At 36.6% G+C, this 18731-nt stretch overlaps 1 protein-coding gene across 3 annotated transcripts in view; it reads left to right on the top strand.

Moving 5' to 3' along the window:
- The window catches only part of LOC149089889 (protein-L-histidine N-pros-methyltransferase), a 272960-nt gene extending 254997 nt beyond the window's left edge, over window positions 1–17963 (top strand). For 2 of the 3 annotated variants that reach the window (XM_089254835.1, XM_089254991.1), the window contains exons 4-6: window positions 10734–10940; window positions 15956–16149; window positions 16919–17963. In XM_089254835.1, the coding sequence (XP_089110961.1) occupies window positions 10734–10940; window positions 15956–16149; window positions 16919–17163 (646 nt within the window). In that variant the 3' untranslated portion in view covers window positions 17164–17963. The remainder of the gene's footprint in view (window positions 1–10733; window positions 10941–15955; window positions 16150–16918) is intronic. The other variant, XM_089254910.1, reaches the window with a different exon arrangement.
- The last annotated feature ends 768 nt before the right edge of the window (window positions 17964–18731 follow it).

The raw sequence follows: 18731 nt of genomic DNA, 5'->3' as shown, positions 1-18731 counted from the left end.
CTTATCGTGTATAGACTATTGTACGAAGAGTTTCGGATTTGAATGGTGATTTTTAAAAGAGTGCACGTACAGAAGTGACTCTTTAAGTGGAGTTGGGTAGCATTAGCAGGAGTTTAAAAACATTCGAACCCCCCCCCCCCCGCCCCATAGAGGACAATTGGGATTTTCAAAAAGTGACCCGGTAAGCGGAGTGACGCACTTACGAGGTTTGACTGTACTTGTAATTATAATTCTAAAATTTTCATGTCGTCCTTGAACTTTTTTCCAGCATCTTATTTCCTTGATTCTGAGCTTTTTGCGCTGAAATAACTTAATACAGTAAAACCCCACTCAACAGACATCTCCTCAGGTGCGGTCACCCCTCTTTTACGGCCAAATAATAATTTCCCCTTCTATAATAAATATATGGATTACAAACCCGGTCACCCTTCTTTTACGGACGATTTTTTTTTTTGTCCCGTCGGTGTCCGCTGTAACTTCAATTAATGAGTACATTTTTCTTTGTGCAGGTATTTTTCAGCATCGCTGTACATTCCCTTAAAAGCCTTTTGTCTGAGGGGGCCGACTTCCCTCCCTCCCCCCCCCCCCCCCACACACACACACACAAAAATAAATAAAATAGGGTTTCTCGTTGTGTCATTCTGTTGAACGACAATGCTTGTCTTTATTCATGTGTCTTAGTTCTTTTCCCAAAATGTGAAACCGTGTTTTCCAAAATTTACGATATTGCACCTTGGGAACAGCCTCGGATTCAGGGGACGGGGTGGTGATTCCGAGCTGGATAACAAAGGGAAGGACTAGTCAATACGGGAATGATTGCAAGGCATAAATTTTGAATACTTGTTTAAATGAATGAAACTCTCAAATGGTACAGAACTTCATACCATTCGTGCTGAAGCATCCCGCAGAACGACAAGCACTATTATACAACCAATCACATCATGGGAGGAAATCATGTTAGACCTTGAAACGTGATGGCTTTGTTCAACCTCATACGATTTATGAAGTCCACTATAGCGGGGTCAACTAGGCTTTCCTCCCGCCTACAACTACAGAATTTATATTTCAAAACTGTTCTTTGGCCCCGAACCTTTCTTCAATCTCTTCTGCGTCCAGAACGTTCGTAAAGCTTCATCCAGCGATTCATAGCTAAGATAAAAAACAACTTCACCAATATTGTTTTATCCACCAATGTCAGCATCACAATGACAACCTGAAGAAGCGCCAGTGCCAGGAAAAATTTTGAAATGAGCTTTTAATTGCAAAATCCCTGCATTTCATAGGACTCTGATTCGCATATTTTCAGTGATTTTCTTTCGTGCAGCTCTCTCTATTGGGAAAATAAATTTTGAACAAAATTTTTGTTTCTGTACCAAAAATATATCCCCTTTTTTGAGAAAAGCTTTTTAGCAAAACCGCATCCAAGTATGTCAATTCTTTCAATTCTTATGAATTTTTAAACTAGTAGTTTATTTTCAAACAGCAGACTATCGCCTATCTGTCCTAGTTAAATAATGAATTCTCTGTGAGAAAATGAATTCATTATTTAACTAGGAACCATGAACCGAATTCTGTTCGGTTTTCGTCATTGAGCGTAGTTGCTGAACGTCGCATGTTCCCGAGATGAGACAAGCTCTCTTAGAAAGTTTATTGGGAGTAGTGGGGGAGGGGTGATGCCAAGCACCCTGAGTGCACAGGTTCCTATTGTGTCCTCAGATGTCTATGTCCAACATGGTCTAAGTCAGATGGACCTCCGAATTTTTTCAACAGCTGGCTGATGCGACGATTGAAAACCTGCGTATGGATAGCGGAAACTGACATCATCCTCGGATAAGATGGACATCTACCGATATACGTACGTACACAATCTGCATTGCGATAATCAAATTTTTGACTCAATAATAAAAACAATTTAGAAGTAAAGGTTGACCAACGTAGCATTTTTACGAAAATAAGAAGACAGTCGAGCAATATTTTGCAGGATTGGCAAGAATGCTCGTGTCCCGTAAATCTGGACGTATCTTCGTGAAAAAATACGTAGAGTGGCATGCGCATCGAAAATTATCTTGATTATAGTGCGGCTGGGAAAAACATTGGCCACTCCGATTCTATACGTCAATGTACGCCAGGTGCATAAGTAAATATAGGCTGCTGGCTGTGTGTGCGTGCGTGAGAGAGAGAATTGATTATCCCTGCGGGTATGAGTACACTAAACCCTTTACAGATAAATCCCCATTTTCTTTAAAGAAAAGTTAATATGGAAATACAATGATGATATGCACACATATTTATAGCATCAATTCATGCAAAATCACATATAATATCCTATAAACATCATCAAATACAAAAACAACGCCACAACAGGAAAAATGCCCAACGAGGTGGCTCATAGACACCAAATAAAAAAAAAGAGCACATAAAAAATATTCAGAGGCCGGTATTTTGAATTTCCACTCTTACTGTAATAGGGAAAATCTGCGGTGGCCTCATATCCAAAATTAAATCTTTATATATGTAGTATATGTGCCCCAAGTTGTGTGTAGGCCTATACTTCTATCACTAAAGGCACAATTCTCGCAAATTATTTCACCTATCTGCCGTACTATTTAACCTTCCAGATCATCCATTGAAGAAGAAGAATATATATAGGCCTACATATTAGGGCAGGTCCGATTAATCGGATTGGTTAGTCGATCAATTGTTAATCACAGTTACAATTTTTAGTTCAATTAATCGGCTCGATCAATCCGATTAAATTTCTCTTTAAATTTGACTAAAAAGTTAGTAATTTGACTTGATTTATTTAACGAAACCGATTAAATATGTGCTAAATTATTACACCGATATACAAACTTTTTCTATGAGTGGTCGTATATTTAAAAACATTTGAATCAATATTTTGATCTAATTTTTCGTCATTGGGAAATGCAAGTCCATTCAACGACAAATTGTGATCATTTCAGTTTGAAATTGAGTTTGATGTGGGTTTTAGAAGTCAAGACAAAATTTGTTGTCTCCACTATAACAGTAGTTGTTCGTATTCTTGGAAGTTTCAGTTCCTCTCCTCACAAGCACAATTTGGGAGGAGTTTGAAGGAAAACATGTAACGGTATGATCAAAAGTAGTTTCGAAATCAGTGACTAACCTAAAACAAATCGATCAAAAAAACCCCACAAGATCCAAATGAAGAAATTCCAGGTTTTAAACAAAATATGCTCGGCATACGAGTATTAAATTGCTTCAAATGGCAACCTTAATTTCTTAGTCTATTCTTATACTTGTTTACATCTAACGAATAGGTGCGTGAAATTAATAAATTACATTTTTTTAGCATCGTCAATTAATATTGTATAGTTACGAAAAATATTCGATTAAAATTCGATTAATTGATTAAAAAATTTTGATTAACCAGTTGAAAAAATTTTAATCGATTCCCAGCCCTAATTTACATATACAGTGAAACCTCGGTGTAACGATACTCAATATAACGATAAATCCATCGATATCCAACCAAGTCTTGTTTGGCAGTTTCTGTACTCTAATAGGGAAAATCTGATATACATATAAACTGTTGCCTCTCGATATAACGATAATATTTCTACAACGATATTTTTCTTTGGTCTGCAGAGTATCTTTATATCGAGATTTCACTGGATAAGAAAAAAGGGGAATAAATAAATGAAAAGGGGGAATCTTTTCCTTTCCTGATTGGCTACTTTCCCTTGTAAGATGGACGGAGATAAGGTATTCCCGATTCCACCCGTCATGCATCCACCCTCCCTCCGGTGCACACATATGTTACACGGTAAATGTGATAAACCCAGTTACAATGCATAATAACTTATTATGCATAATCGCCGTCTATTTTGGTAAGTTTGACAAATTTCCCTAAATTTAGCACCTTTACTTTCGTCTATGCATAATATCCAAGCGTCGTTCTAAACATGTTAAATCGTACTAAATTCAACACATTTTCTGGTTATTATGCCTAATCAACATTTCATATTGATAAACATGATAAATTGGCCCCATTGCCGTGATAAGATTTATTATTTAAATCACCGCACTGGTGAGCCACAGTCTGAACAGAATATAATGAACTCTCATTTAACGCTATCAACAGTTCTGGGCGTTAGCGGTCATCAATCAATCAATCTCATTTAACGAATTTTTCCGAACATCCCCAAAAAAACTGGTATTTGACTAATTCTGAAATCGTACCTCGATGTAATGAACTCTTATTTTACAAATTTTATGATCGTACCCTGATAAAACAAACTCCCATTCAACAAATTTTACGATTGTACCTCGATATAACGGACTTTCATTCAACAAATCCTTTGATTTAACGAATCTTTACTAATTTCTATACGCGTGCAATCAGACCCCAATATTATAAACGCCTATTTAACGAATTCTAAAATCGAACCTTGATATAAAAAACTCTTATTTATCAAATTTTGATATTTTACTTCGATATAACGAACTCTTATTTATCAAATTTTACAGTTGTACCCCGATGTAAGTGTAACTCCCACTCAACAACCTTAACTATAACTCAACAATAACCCACGATGCTTGGATATTATGTATGATCGCCGGTAAAAGTGCTAACATTATTTAGTATCTAACAAATTTACCAACGACACTTGGGTATTTTACATAATCGCCGGTAATTTATCAAACTTACCGAGACGGTTGGCGATTATGCATAATTAGCTACAATATCTAACGTTGCCCGGGTGTTCTTAATATACTAGGAGCATTGAAGAAGAGGCAAACCTAAAGGGGAACTTTTAAAGCAGCCTGTCGGTCAAGTTGGGTGCTGATTGATATTTATGCATAATTAGGCGCCAATCGGTCCAAAATTGTAGATTTGTTTTGAGAACTTACACACATACAGACAGGAAATCAACTTTATAAATGTAGGTAACCGATTATTATGCGTAATAAATTATATATTATGGATAATGCTTATACATAATTACATATTATGCATAATAACCGATTTATCACATTTACCGTAACATAAAAAGCTAGAGGAGATGCAATCCGCCATCTTGGAAACATTTTGTCGGACCAAGTGCCGGACACCGTTCATTATCGGTTGAGGGACGGACACCCCAAGAGAAGGACGGACCAAAAAAAAAAAAAAGAAGAGGAAGAAAAAATTTAAAAAAATATTTTTTTTTAAATGTACCTTTACAATGTACTATCAGGTCCTTCCCCCCCCCCCTCCCTCCCAAGCTACACCCATGTCCGAACCTTATCCTTAACCTTCCAAAATCATCGATTGAAGAATAATAATATATATTTATACATATATATATAAGAAAAAAAGGGGGGAATAAATAAATGAAAAGGGGGGGGGGAGAGATCTTTTCCTTTCCTGATTGGCTACTTTCCCTTCTAAGATAGAGGCGGAGGAGGTATTCTCATCCCCCCCCCCCCTCTAGTGCTCGGGCGCGAATGAAATTCCTATCCAATTCCATGGACTTGTGAGTCTCTGGTGCTCTCTGTCGGCTTGCTTACTAAGGACCTGCTGGATGGAAAAGCGCGCTTTAAAGAAAAGGGTTGGGAGGGTGGTGGGAAAAATTCTAATGGAAAGAGAAGACTTGGAAATGGAGAAGAGAAAATCCTTCTCCGACCCCCCCCCCCGCTCCCCCTCCATCACCGTCTTCGTTGTCATGGTAACGGGATGCTGCCTGGCGAGTATTGAGAGGAGGACATTATGCTTTGCTTGTTTCGGCGGCTGGACGGTCCTCTTCGGCCATTATATAAAATACAAAATGGCCGACATCGATTCCAGCTTTTCACCATTTTTGTTTTTTTAAATAGCATTTTATTTTCATTTATTTATTTATTTTTTCCTCATTCCCATTATTATTTCATCAATTCAAATGTGTTTACATGATTTGGGAATCGTGGGAATAGTGCACGTTATTCAACTGATTTGAATAATAATTATGAAAGACGTAAATATTTTTAGTAGTTTTAAATCTCAAAGTTTAATGACTTTTTCCCCGTCCTCGCGCAAAATTTCGTGAATAAATTACCATAACTAAATAATTTTGTGTTTCTGTGAATATTCTCTTATGACTAATAGTATTTACATAGTATTAAAAAATATGTGTGTCTTGCCTGGGATTGCACCCGGTTTCGAATCCCAGGGAAGCAACATCCGAAGTTCACCTTGGGCCTTGGCATAACATCCAAAAAGTATTTTTCCTATAGGTGTTCTATAAGCTGGTAGAAAAGCATCTCTCTTGCGTCATTGTTGTGTCTTTTTTTAGATTACAGATATCCTTGTACAACGGGGATGTGTCGAACCAGTAAGCCGCTTCTCTTAGAACTGTGGATGTTCAAATGAGATACCGTGGGTCGCATGGTTCAGAACAAAGTGGCCCAACAACTAATTTTAATAATTTTTTTTTATATTTTAATATCGTTTGGGGTAAATTTCACTTGTCTTTTGCAACACCAAATAGATAAGTGAACAGCTTCTTCGTTGTTATTTTTTTTACTAAAAACCATATTTACTCGCGTATAAGACTAGGTATGATTTTAGAGATCAAAATAAAGTAAACTAGTTCTATTAATTCAAATTCTTATTACGTTTATTCACAGATAATAGCATAATATTTTACGGTCGCGACGACGTAAATGCAGTGGGTCGTATTGTATATATGGGATTTCTGAATGAATTCTGGGATGTGTGCTCAGAATGATGTTACAAAATACTGTGGGTGCTGAGCACTCCGAAATCGGGCGCCATTGTCTGGATCCCTGGCCCAGGTTCCCGTTTCATACGGGGAGCCTCAAAAGTATTGAAATCTTTCAAAAATTCTGAAAATTGTCTTTCATACATTCTAAATTTTCATTAAATTCTAGAACTATTTCTCTCATCAGTTTCCAATTGCTTTATTCTCATCAATTTTCGGTTATTTTTACTTCTTGTTTTCATCAATATTGAATTTCCAATGAATCCAAAATTATCATATTCAATCAGTCAAAATTATCATTAGTTCTGGAGTTGCTTCTTAAATTTCGTCTTTTAATGAAATTTTTTGTTCAGATATTCGCATGCGTATATAGGATGACCTAGGTTTTTAAAGCAGTGATAATTGAATAAAACCCTCGTCATATATGCGAGTAAATACGGTAAGGCCTCTTATCGGCTGTTTTTAGTTTTCAGTGCCCCCCACAAAAAAGAAAAGAATTTTTATTTTTCCGATGTGGCCCTAACATCGTAAGCCTGAAACACTGTCTTCTGGCATAGCTCAGAAAAGCCACAAGATTGTCACCCGTGCTCTAGAATGAATATGTCATATCTTCCTGTGTATTATTCGTAGACTATACTAGACTGTATATATATATATGATCCATTTTGGCTCGTCTATCACCCCCTTTCGTTTGGCAGAATAGGTCGGATTCAAACTGTAAAATAGTGTGAATTATATGGCACTGTGTCTTATTTTTACGGCTTTCTTTTGTTCTGAGAGGTTTTAAATATGCATTAATATTTTTTCGAAACAAATTTGCAAAAAAATAATAGTATTTTAAAGATTTATAGATAGCGTATATAGCTCTCTGTGAGTAGAAAAATCGAAACTTTTTATGCAAGATGTGACCCACAACCTCTTTTATTTCTTATAAAATATCAATTATTGGTGAATGAAATTTTTGCATGCGGATTATACGCTGCAGCGGACCATACGATGATAGTTTTTCTTAAAAGCAACGAAATTGGCATATGCGAACTGTACGCGGAAAATTACGGTAATTTAAATGATCTATATACATTTATTCTCGTGAATTTCAGGAGTGTGATTTGACAAGAAAAATTGATCACTAAAAAATTCAACTTTTAATACTTCAAAGCATTAAATATCTCCGTTTAGATATTGTTCATAATGTACTCTGGTTAGAAATAGGAAAGTGTTTTGGAAAATGCGAGAAGATTTAATCAAAGACATCAATAAAGTTCGTTGTATCCGATTTTAATGATTTCAGTGGATTGTTGTAACCGGAAAGCAACATTTTTATGTACGAGAAATTGGACGGGAGTCCAATTTCATTCATTTCATTTTATGCATTCGTTTTATTCCGAGGTTGTTGTAAGAGAACTTGCTTTATATAACAGGGTTCGAAATCATTTTCGCTATACAGGAAAAACAATTAAATATAATAATATATAATCGAATGTAAGAAATTACTAATATTATATTACATTATGTTTAGAGTAGTAATTAAAGAATGAGATAATTAATAGTTAAAAATAATTAATAACTATAGAAAGATAATTATTTGAAGAAGATATATTTATTCCATATGATGGACATGAAAAAATACCTTTCAATTTTTTGCTGTGATACGTGTTTGAATGGAGGAGAAGGAAAAACTATCTTTTTTGTTGCTTTTTTCAATAAATTTAAAAAGATTCGTTCGGAGAACGTTTTCTCCAGACACATGCAATAGTTGTTGATGTAACGCCATCTTCTGTATAATTTTATAACTACATAGAAGCATGGTATGAACTTTTGCCGAAAGATGACAGCACTATTCTGCGTGATACGAGAGAGAGAGAGAGAGAAGGGTGCTTCGAATTCTAGAGTGATTATTGCACGTAAAGCCGAGAATTACACAATAAAGTTTAATAAAAATTCTTTTATGAAACATGACAAATGCGACCAATAATTTCATCTGTTCCATTTGTTTGAATGTAACAGATAAATTTATTGGTTTGAATTTTTCAAGTTTTAGGAAAGAACTTTAGAGTGTAGGCTAATTCCGACCTCAGGACGGGATTACACTTTAAAAGTTTGATAAATGATCTTATGCAAAACTTCAATAAATAACCAATGAGCCTATTCGTTACATTCTCTCTAAAGCGACATTATACTACAAAAGTGCACATTACATTAAAAAGCCGGTATTACGCTATAAAAGTTTTTTAAAAATTATTTTACAAAACTTTACAAAAGCAACCAATAATTTTATCGGTTGCATTTGCTCGAATGTAATGGATAAGCTTTATAAAAGAACTTTTACAAAACTTTTATAGTATAATTTTGGCGTTACGGTGAGTTTGTTAAATCCGGTTAATAATGCATAATCAATCACCGATTGTCAGGCCGGTAATACATTGCAGAAATTTTATAAACGTTCTTTTATAAAACTTGAAAAATGTAATCAATAAGTGTTCGGTCAGGCCGGGATTATAAAACAGTTTGATAAAACAGGGCTTCAACTAGAGAGTGGCAGTTGCGCCGTTCGGTAAAATTTAGGGGGGCTGGAATTTTAGGTGGGTACAAAGAACACCGTTGTAGAATTATCGAGTTTTAAAGTTGTGCTGCGGCTGAATCATGTTTGCCTCGGGCCTAAAAAAATCCTAGTTATGTGGCTCTGGATGAAAGATCTTAACAAGTGGAACATGATTCAGAGTTTCAACTGCTTCACCGGCTCTCTCAGTCACACGATTGAAACCCAATAGAGTATTTGTAGGATTGAAACTTATGTTAAAATATCCGAAACACCACCTTATAATCTGAGGGAATTAAGAGCTGCACATTTCGTTAGCTTGGGCAAATATTCCTCCTCGATGGTTTCAGCAACTTGTCCATGCCTAGAAGAATATCTGTTGTCATCAAAACCCCACGAGGTCCCACACGATATTAGTGGTGAGTAGCAGGGTGTTTCAAATTTTTTGGCCACTGGATGTATTCGTGAGAGAAACGTGGTCCTTTTAGCCCTCAGTTGTAGCCCACGAAGCACAATACAAACCTCCTACATGACTACAACATCTCTTTAATATTCCAATTAGTGACAAATTGAAAAATTCCGAGTTCTCTAAGGGTCAATATCCAACGAGCTGGGGGGTCGTCTCAGTGAAAAAAATGTGATTCTAATCAAGGCCACCTTGACGAGTTCGGTTTTTTGGCCTCTTTTCATTTTTTTACCCATGCTGCAAAAATTTACTTTCAATGGAAAAAACGCAAAATGGGAATGACATGTTGGAGAAAACAGCAAAAATTTAATAAAAATTCGAAATTTAAAACGAAAATTCCTTCATGAAAACCTTTTTGGAGCTTTCGACCCAAGCCTCGTTTAGTTACCAGTTAACCCTTTCAGACCCTGGTGCCGCAAATGTGTGGGGTTGTTTTTTTCCGCACTGTAGAATTTTTTTCTTTCGACCTCAGGGAGTAAAGCCCTGACTTGAAGAAGAGTGTGTAAGTTTTGAGTTAGAAATATGGTGAATATGAGCTTCGGGATCTTTCATCAAAGGGTAGCACTCAAAGTTGAACTTTTTAAAGCTTCCGGGAGAAAGTGGCTTCGGAAAAGTGTGGTTTATTACATAAAATTTAGCAATAATAAAATTCCATGAAAAAAATTTGTGAAGATGAACATACCCTGCATTATCTAGGCTGAAAAAATTTGAACGAAATGAATTATTTCTTCACAAAAACAACTGGAAATTTGAAAAATAAATTTTAAAATATAAATATTTGTTGATATTTAGGTTTTTTATGCATTTTTTTGAGTAACAAAAATGCAAAACATTTTAAAAATTCCAATGAATGCTCGTTTCTGAAAGGGTAAGACGACAGTTATTTTTATTGTAATTTTTTTTTCCGGCACAACTCACTAGGTAGTAAATCGCCCATAGATTCATTCATTTGTGAAAACCCTGTAATATTAATTAGAAAACTTAATTTCTTTTCTCGTGTTTATAGGTTGCTCGGTCGCGGCTCGATGTTTGTTTTTTCGAAATCTCAATTCCACTCGATGTTCGACGTCAACATCGAGAATTCCACGACTTTGTTGGATATCGGCGCCGGTGATGGGCACGTGACTTCGTTCATGGCTGAATATTTTTCCGATGTTTACGTCACTGAAATATCACCCGTTATGAGAAAGATCCTTTCTTCCAAGGGATACAAGTAATATTTTTTTTTTCGAAATTGAAATCAACATTTGTAAAAAATTTGGACAAAAATTTACATTGATTGTTTTCATATTAAATAACGTACTAGTATAAGAATTTAAATTACTGCATGTGATTACTAGAGCCCGGATTATCTGTACTAAAAGAAGTGGCGAAATATTCTCTAAAAATATGAAAATAGGCACTTAAAAATGCCAAAATATGCATAAATACCCTCGAAATATGCACTAAAAATCCTGAAAAGGTTAAAGATTTCGATATATGTGCGAAAAATGAGAAAATGTGCATAAAAAAAACCGTGTAAAAAAAAGTGGATGTGTTTTTAAAATGCATACTTTCTCTTTCTTAGTGCATATTCATTTACAAAACAATATCCTCATGCATATATATATGCAATAAACCGGTTGATATTTGCAAAATACTATATCACAAATATCTCTATCGATTCACTATTAATTCCCAACTCTGGAAGAAAAACAATGTTATGAAAATATTATGAGCAATATTAATTTGGAAAATTATAAAAAAAAGTGATTGAGCTGAAATGAACCTTCAAAAATATAATATTTACTTATAATATTATTATAAAAAAAAAAGTAAACTTATTCTGAAGTATTGATATTAGCTGTATATATATACATATACAGCGAAACCTCGATATAACGTTATTCTGTGAACCAAGAAAACATATCGTTGTAGAGAGGTTATCGTTATATCGAGAGGACGCATATTATTAACCGGCACCGCTTAATTTATGCTGTTGTTGGCATCTTTTTCGAACTGGCGTTGTTTTTCTCCCAATAAATGCACATCTTTATGAATGTTGATTCTCAGCGAAACATTATGAGAGATTAGTTGATGAATAAAATCTCCAAAATTTTCTCAGCCACCGTGTGTTGGGCATTTTATCTGTTATGGATTATGTATTTGTATAACTTCAAAAACTTATTTTGTCCCTATAAAGTAGTTTACTGCCCGACAGTTTTGTGTTCTGCATAAAAAAGTAGCTTTGAGGCAATTTCATATACATTTTTAAAGGTGCAAAATTCCAATGCTGTTAGCAGGGCTGCAACTGGGGAGGGGGGGGGGGAGCTTGCGTGGATTGGTCATCTGAAAATTGTTCTGCAATGATTTTCCCCATATAACATTTGCACCCTGTTGCAGGTTAAATTTTTGAAATCCCGTCCTAGTGATTCTCTGTATTATAAAATACAATACTCACCAAATTTCATATTTATAGCTTCTGCTGTTTGGACTCAGTGAACCCCCCCCCCCCCCTTAGATGTTGAATTTTGAAATATCCCTTTTTTTACTGAGTCTCTACATTATAAACTAAAACTACTAACCAAATTTCATAATTACAGCTTCAGCGGTATCGGCTCATCATGATTTCTGTGTTACTTTCGAACCCACTTATGACCCCCGTAGGGTTCGAATTTGGAGAAAAAAAAACCCTTCTCACTGAGTCCTTACATGATAAAAAGTATCGACTAAATTTTATATTTATAGTTTCAGCGGTTCCGGCTCTGCATGATTTGATTTCTCTATGTAACCTGAAAATATTTACGTAAATAACCGTCAAACAATATTTATAACAGCAGGAACGAAGGGTATGCTGGTGTCCCGTAAAAACGGGACGTATGATCTGTTGTAGAGGGATCATGTTATAGAGGGATTCATCGTGTTAAAGGATATCGTTGTATCGAGAGGAGTTTTACATCAGAGAATAGGCGATTCCAAACTAGATATGAAAAAAATATTGTTGTAGAGGGATTTTTTTGTCGTTACATCTAGTGTCGTTGTAATGATGTTTCACTGGACTAAGGTGCAATCTCCATTAGCGGGCAAAAACTTCGGTCCAGTAGTGTCCGTTACCGAGAGGTTCCACTGTGTTTTCTTTGTAAGGAACCCTGTGTAAAAAAAAAACCTCATTTTTTATCTTAGCCATAAAATAAAAAGAATAATGAAAAGAATTTTCACACACACACATACATACATACATAGTTTTTTTTTCAATCTTTAAAATAATATTATAATCAGAAAAGTTTCTATTATTTGAAATACTTAAAATCATTAAATATTTATTGAGGGAAAAAGAGGTCACACACACATATACGTTAAAAAATTACATGTCGAAATCCCAGATTGTTACATTAGTGCTGCCCACTTTTAAAGAAATAATAAGATAAAACTTTAGTTGTTCAAATGAAATACGCTAGATGGCAGCCTTACAACATCTATAATCTGAATTTCGCTTAATTATTGAATATTTTTTAAATTAATTTTTCAAAATTTTTTATAATTGTTTTTATTTTTTATGTCCAATCGTAGCTGTTGAATACGTTCACCGGACGTCCTCCTTTTTGATGTCATTTCATGATTTCAGCATGACCCCCCCCCCCCCACAAGGGGTGGACTGACAAGATTCCAGCCCTGGGGCCCGGGAGGATTTTAATCATTTTTTGTTTTTTCACGCTATAAATTCATCATGAAGGGGGGCCTGTAAAAGATCCCAGCCTTGGGGCCCTGCTTCAGGATGTGGGGGCCATGCATTTCAGCGTCCTACGTTTCGGAAAATTCGCCTTTTTTGTCCTCCTTTTCCTGTTTACGAAATTATTATTACTGTTTCGGGGATTTTTTCCCCTCTTTGAAACCATACATATCTCCATTGATATGAGTATTTCTGAGTACCCCCCCCCCCACACACACACACACACACACGCGCATTGAGCAATAATAGTCCAAATTCCCAGGTTTTTTGCTGAAAATTTGAAAATTTCGTCAGGTGGAACAAAATTCCCGTTGTTACCGGTTTTATTGATCAGAATAGTGGCGTCATCTATTGCGAAAATTAGGAAAAACTACGTAACTAAGTAAACGTGCAGGCGTCCTCCTTTCTCAGTTTCCGAATACAGTAACCCTGTTGATCCCATAGCCTCACATCTGATGGTGTGGCGGGTGTTCCTCTATAACAATGTTTTTCCCACCACCGGGCCCTCGCATCAGTCAAGCCGGGCGTGAGTCATTTATCGTTTCATTTTCCCCCATTTATTTACTATTAGTGATGTTTGCGACCGGGCAAGGTTGAGAATCACTGCTCTGCAGCATAGTCTCCCAAACTTTTTGTTCCATAACAAAAAGTTTGGGAGACTATGAAGCCCCCCCCCCTCCAAAAATGTTTTCTCTCATCGCCCCAACTGAACGAACCAATAAGATCCTTTGGGAAACCCTGATCTATAGTAAATTTATACCATAATGTAAAAAACGAAAAATGATAAGGGTCATCCCGGGCTGAAGCCCTATCAGCCCACCATTCTGAGGGCCATATTTGAACCCACTAGATGTTTCTCGCTAAGTCAAATGCAACATCAAACGCATGGCTCCCTACAAGAATAAGGCTGACAGGGCTCCAGCGCGGGAGCCTGAGACGAGAGAAATTCTCACTATTTTTTTTTTTTCACACTATAAATTCATCATAGTGGGACCGTGATAAGTGGCCTGGGGCCCACCAAAGATCTCAGCCTAGGGTGTGCACCAACTGCGGCGGGGGGGGGAGGGGGTGGGATTTGTCAACGCATAGGCGGACATAGACTTGGAAGTCTCGGGGGGCACGATAATGATGTCAATTCATATATACATTATAGATCAGTCGACTCCACCTTTGACACTGGGGGACATTGCCCCCCCCCCCCCCGTATATTCGCCCATGTGTCAACTTTTACCCAGATAACCGACGAGTACAAAATAATCAATAAATCTTCCAATATTTTCATTACTGATGTAAATATGGTCGGTCTTGACTTACGGTAGTTTCTCCCGAAAGCTGTACGGCGTTGACCAATATAGTTTCATGGTATGAAAAATATACTTTTGATGTGAGGTTTACTGCCATGTAGTTTTCAACGATGATACTAGATGTGTTTTTTTTAATTATTAAATATCAGATGGCAACAGATGTTCTACAATCGGTTCCAATTTCCCTATTGTATTTTATAATCTGTCGATAGATGGCACTACAGCCCCAGAGGTTTAGACGTCAATATTCGTGAACTGAGGGGAAAGAAACTGGTATTTTAGTGTGTCCTCAAATTTTTTAGCATATATTCAAGAGTGACAAACCAAACATCTTGAACTTTCTTGTGTGTGTGTGTGTGGGGGGGGGGGGGGGGGGGTTATGCTTTCTTTTTGCAAAAAAGATTTTCACAACCCTCAAAGGTCTACACCAGTGTTTTCCAACCTGTAGTCCGCGGGTCCCGGGGGTGGGTATCCATATTATTTTCATTAACTAACTACCATAACGAAAGACACATTTTGTGCTGTAAAATTGCAATTTTATTTATTTAGTTATAAATTTCTATATGCAAATTACACAAAATGGTACAATTGATCTTCTGACAGGCCTTCGAAATTGATCATCTCACGCTTGGGGGCAAGGAGGACTCGCGTAGCATTCACCGGAACCACAGAGCATCCGCGGTGCATTGACCTTCACTAAGGAGGAGGAGGGGAGGGGTTCGTGATATCAAAATGGTTGGGGGAACACTGGTTTACACACCGGAGTCAGACCAGGCCTCTAAAATTATTTAGAATATTTCTGAACCTCTTCTACAAAAGATTTTCAATTTTTCCAATATATTCCTTATGCCTTTAATTCATTTTTATAATGCTTTTTTCTTTGGCCTATTTGCTTTTAATTTATTATGCCTTCTAATTATTCCTTTCCACTATTTTATGCTTTAAGTGGAGATACCGCTCAATATCAAAGATGTATGCGAGTGATCTAATATACGTATGTTATGTGTGTGTTTTTGTATTGGCATCATCATGTGCCCCGCTCGTTTACCTGCTTATATCTCTTCTTCGAGGCACAGCGGTGAGCCATGATCTGGTAAATTGTAGCCCCCCCCCCCCAAAAAAAAACCGCATTATAGTTCTAGTATATCTCTGCCTATAACCCCCGTGTTAAGGGAAAGGCGTGTTTTCTCGAAATTAAATGTGTTTTCTTTCCAGATTGCTAGAAGTCGACGAGTGGGCCCTCGAGGATAAAGAACCTCATTTGTTTGACGTCATCTCGTGCCTTAACGTCCTCGACCGCTGTAACTCACCACTGACCATGCTCAGGCAGATGGGACACAAACTGAAATCGGATAACGGACGACTGGTGGTCGCTGTGGTGTTACCCTTGCGTCAGTACGTTGAGGCTGGTGAGTGTGTTTCTGACGTGATGGCGGTAATGAACGAAGTTAATGAGCATTTTGAGTCTAAAAAAAAAAAAACCACATACGTATTATACAGGGTGTCCTGTAAGTGCTAATGCGGCCTTTATCTCACCAACCGTCCGTCGTAGAGGTAGAGTTTCAATTTAAAAAATGCTCAAAAGGAGTTCGAAAATCACCATGTACAAATTTTCACTGTTCTGAAACTACAGTGCGTAACAAAATAAAAAAAAAATCTAAATTTTTATACGGTGCCCCCCCCCCCCCCTTCTAACATCCAATCGGAAAGTTGAGGCCAACAGAAAAAAATCATGTTTCCATGTGCAATATTCGCTAAGATATTTGAATTTAAAAATCGGAGAAAAGTTATGAAAGAACAGTGAAATCTAAAGGACAACGCTCCTTTCCCTCATTTATATTGTTTTTCCCTGAACTTTTCTCCGATTTTTGAATTCGGATATTGCTCTTAGAAACTTGGAATTTCTTTTTGTGGGCCTCAAGAGAGGGAAGTTAGAGGACGGGGGACCTTATAAAAATTTAGATTTTTTTTATTTTGTCACACACTGTATTTTCACTCTGAAAACTGGTGCAATGATAATTTTTGAACGCCTTTTGAGCACATTTCTAAATTGAAATTATACTTCTACGACAGACGATTGATGAGATAAAGGGCGCATTAGCACTTACGGGACACCCTGTATTTATGGGGGTGGGTGAATTAATTAATTACGATCATCTCGAATTTCAATTTTTCCAGGCACAGATGACGGTCATCAACCAGCCGAGAGAATATGTGTACACGGTGAAACGTTCGAGGAACAAGTGACCAGCCTCGTGACGCTCGTCTTTCCAGAAAATGGTTTGGAGGTAGTTCGTTGGACGAGACTGCCTTACCTTTGCGAGGGAGACCTCAACCAGTCTTTCTATTGGTTGAACGACGCAGTGTTCCTGCTCAAAGCTAAACGGGATTGTCTCGAACCGGGCCCATCGAATGTCTCTTGATGAAAATGTGATGAAATTTCCAATGAACAAATCTCTGAGTTTCCGTTATGCATTTGAAAAATAAAAATATCTTTTTTTTGTTACATAAACGCGTATCGAAGACATACAACTTCCATACAAGTTGTGCTTCTTGTAAGCAATCATCTACCGAGTCAAAGTATATTTTCGTTTTTTCGTGTTAAAGAGTCAATCATTTCCAAACTGAAATAACCTGCGTGAATGAAACTTAATGCTGATCCAGTAACTTGACAAATATAACATCTCAAATAGGGCCTGTTCCTCATGAGTTCGAGCCTTCAGCAAACAGAACTTTTTGGAGCTCTTTATAAACAGTCAATTCGAGATGAGTCGAACTCCGATAACTCGAATATCTGTTTTAGTCGAAGTTTTCACTCCGCCCCTGAACTTTTTTTTCGTAGTTTAGTGTTGATATTTCCCCCTAACTCGAAGTTTTCTTCCTTTAAGTGGAAGTTTTGGAGAATGAGAGAAATTTGAAAAATAGCATTTAGTAATAGAATTTAGCGTTTAGAAATGGAATTTAATATTCAACAATATAGTTTAACAGACAGAGGAAGGGGTTTGTGCTTTTTAACATTTATCTCATGACCGATCAAATTTCGAGAGGATTTAATAACACTAAAGAATACTTATAGTACCCATCGGAGAGATCCTAAATCCAACACATCTGGACAATGCGGACAGAACTAATCGTACCAGACGGAGCTGCCCTTAGGAGTGTGCGACAGGTGCGGTCGCAATGAACCCCGCACTTAGGGCACTAATAATTTCTTTCATAAATTATGAATTTTAATTGATTCTGTTTTGCTTCTTTTTCAGTTATTTCGAATTTTCATGGGTGCTGGAATTATCTCTGTCAATTATTTTTTTTCATATTTTCAATTGATAGATTCTGAATTTTCATTACTTCTTAGACAATTTTCATTAGGTCCTAATTTTAATTGGTTTGGATTTGTTTCTTTCATCAACTTAAAATTTCCTTCAGTTCATTAGCAAAAAATTTTTTTTTGTTAATTTACATTGAATTTTTTTTTTGTATATGTATATATTTTAAAACATTCCTGTATATTTTGTAGTAATTTATAAATGCCGAAATTATTAAGACGCCTTGATCCCACTGTTATTATCGCACTACGCCCCGCGTCTGGTAAGGACGGCTCTGGTGCCTGGACTGCATGCTTCTACAGTAGCATTTCTAGCTGTCAGAAAGTCCCATAACTGAAAACATGTGAATCCGCTTCCTCCCAATTGCATCAAGAAGCGTCGATACGGCATAACATTTCAAATTCCTCTCAAATCGGCCCTCAAAAAGTATCTAACCAGAGAGACCGTGGATCGACGTGTTTTCTTTTTTTCCTGATTTTTATACCAATTATTCTCAAAATGTTCGTCGCGGCTCGCAGATTCTTGAAGCATCACTGGGAGTCTAAGATATCAATGTCCGAGCCTACACTTATCTACCCATTAGTAAGACCTGAGTTTAGCTAATTCATTCATTACCACCATTATTTGCAACCTCATACCTGGGCCACAGGTATGTGATATATATA

Source organism: Pholcus phalangioides, unplaced genomic scaffold, assembly GCF_987345545.1.
Source record: "Pholcus phalangioides strain wild (caught in Gottingen) unplaced genomic scaffold, Ppha-v1.0 ptg000001l_1, whole genome shotgun sequence".
In the NCBI taxonomy this organism is placed as follows: domain Eukaryota; kingdom Metazoa; phylum Arthropoda; class Arachnida; order Araneae; family Pholcidae; genus Pholcus; species Pholcus phalangioides.
Note: the sequence above shows the minus strand (reverse complement) of the source record. Positions and strands in the feature narration are given on the sequence as shown.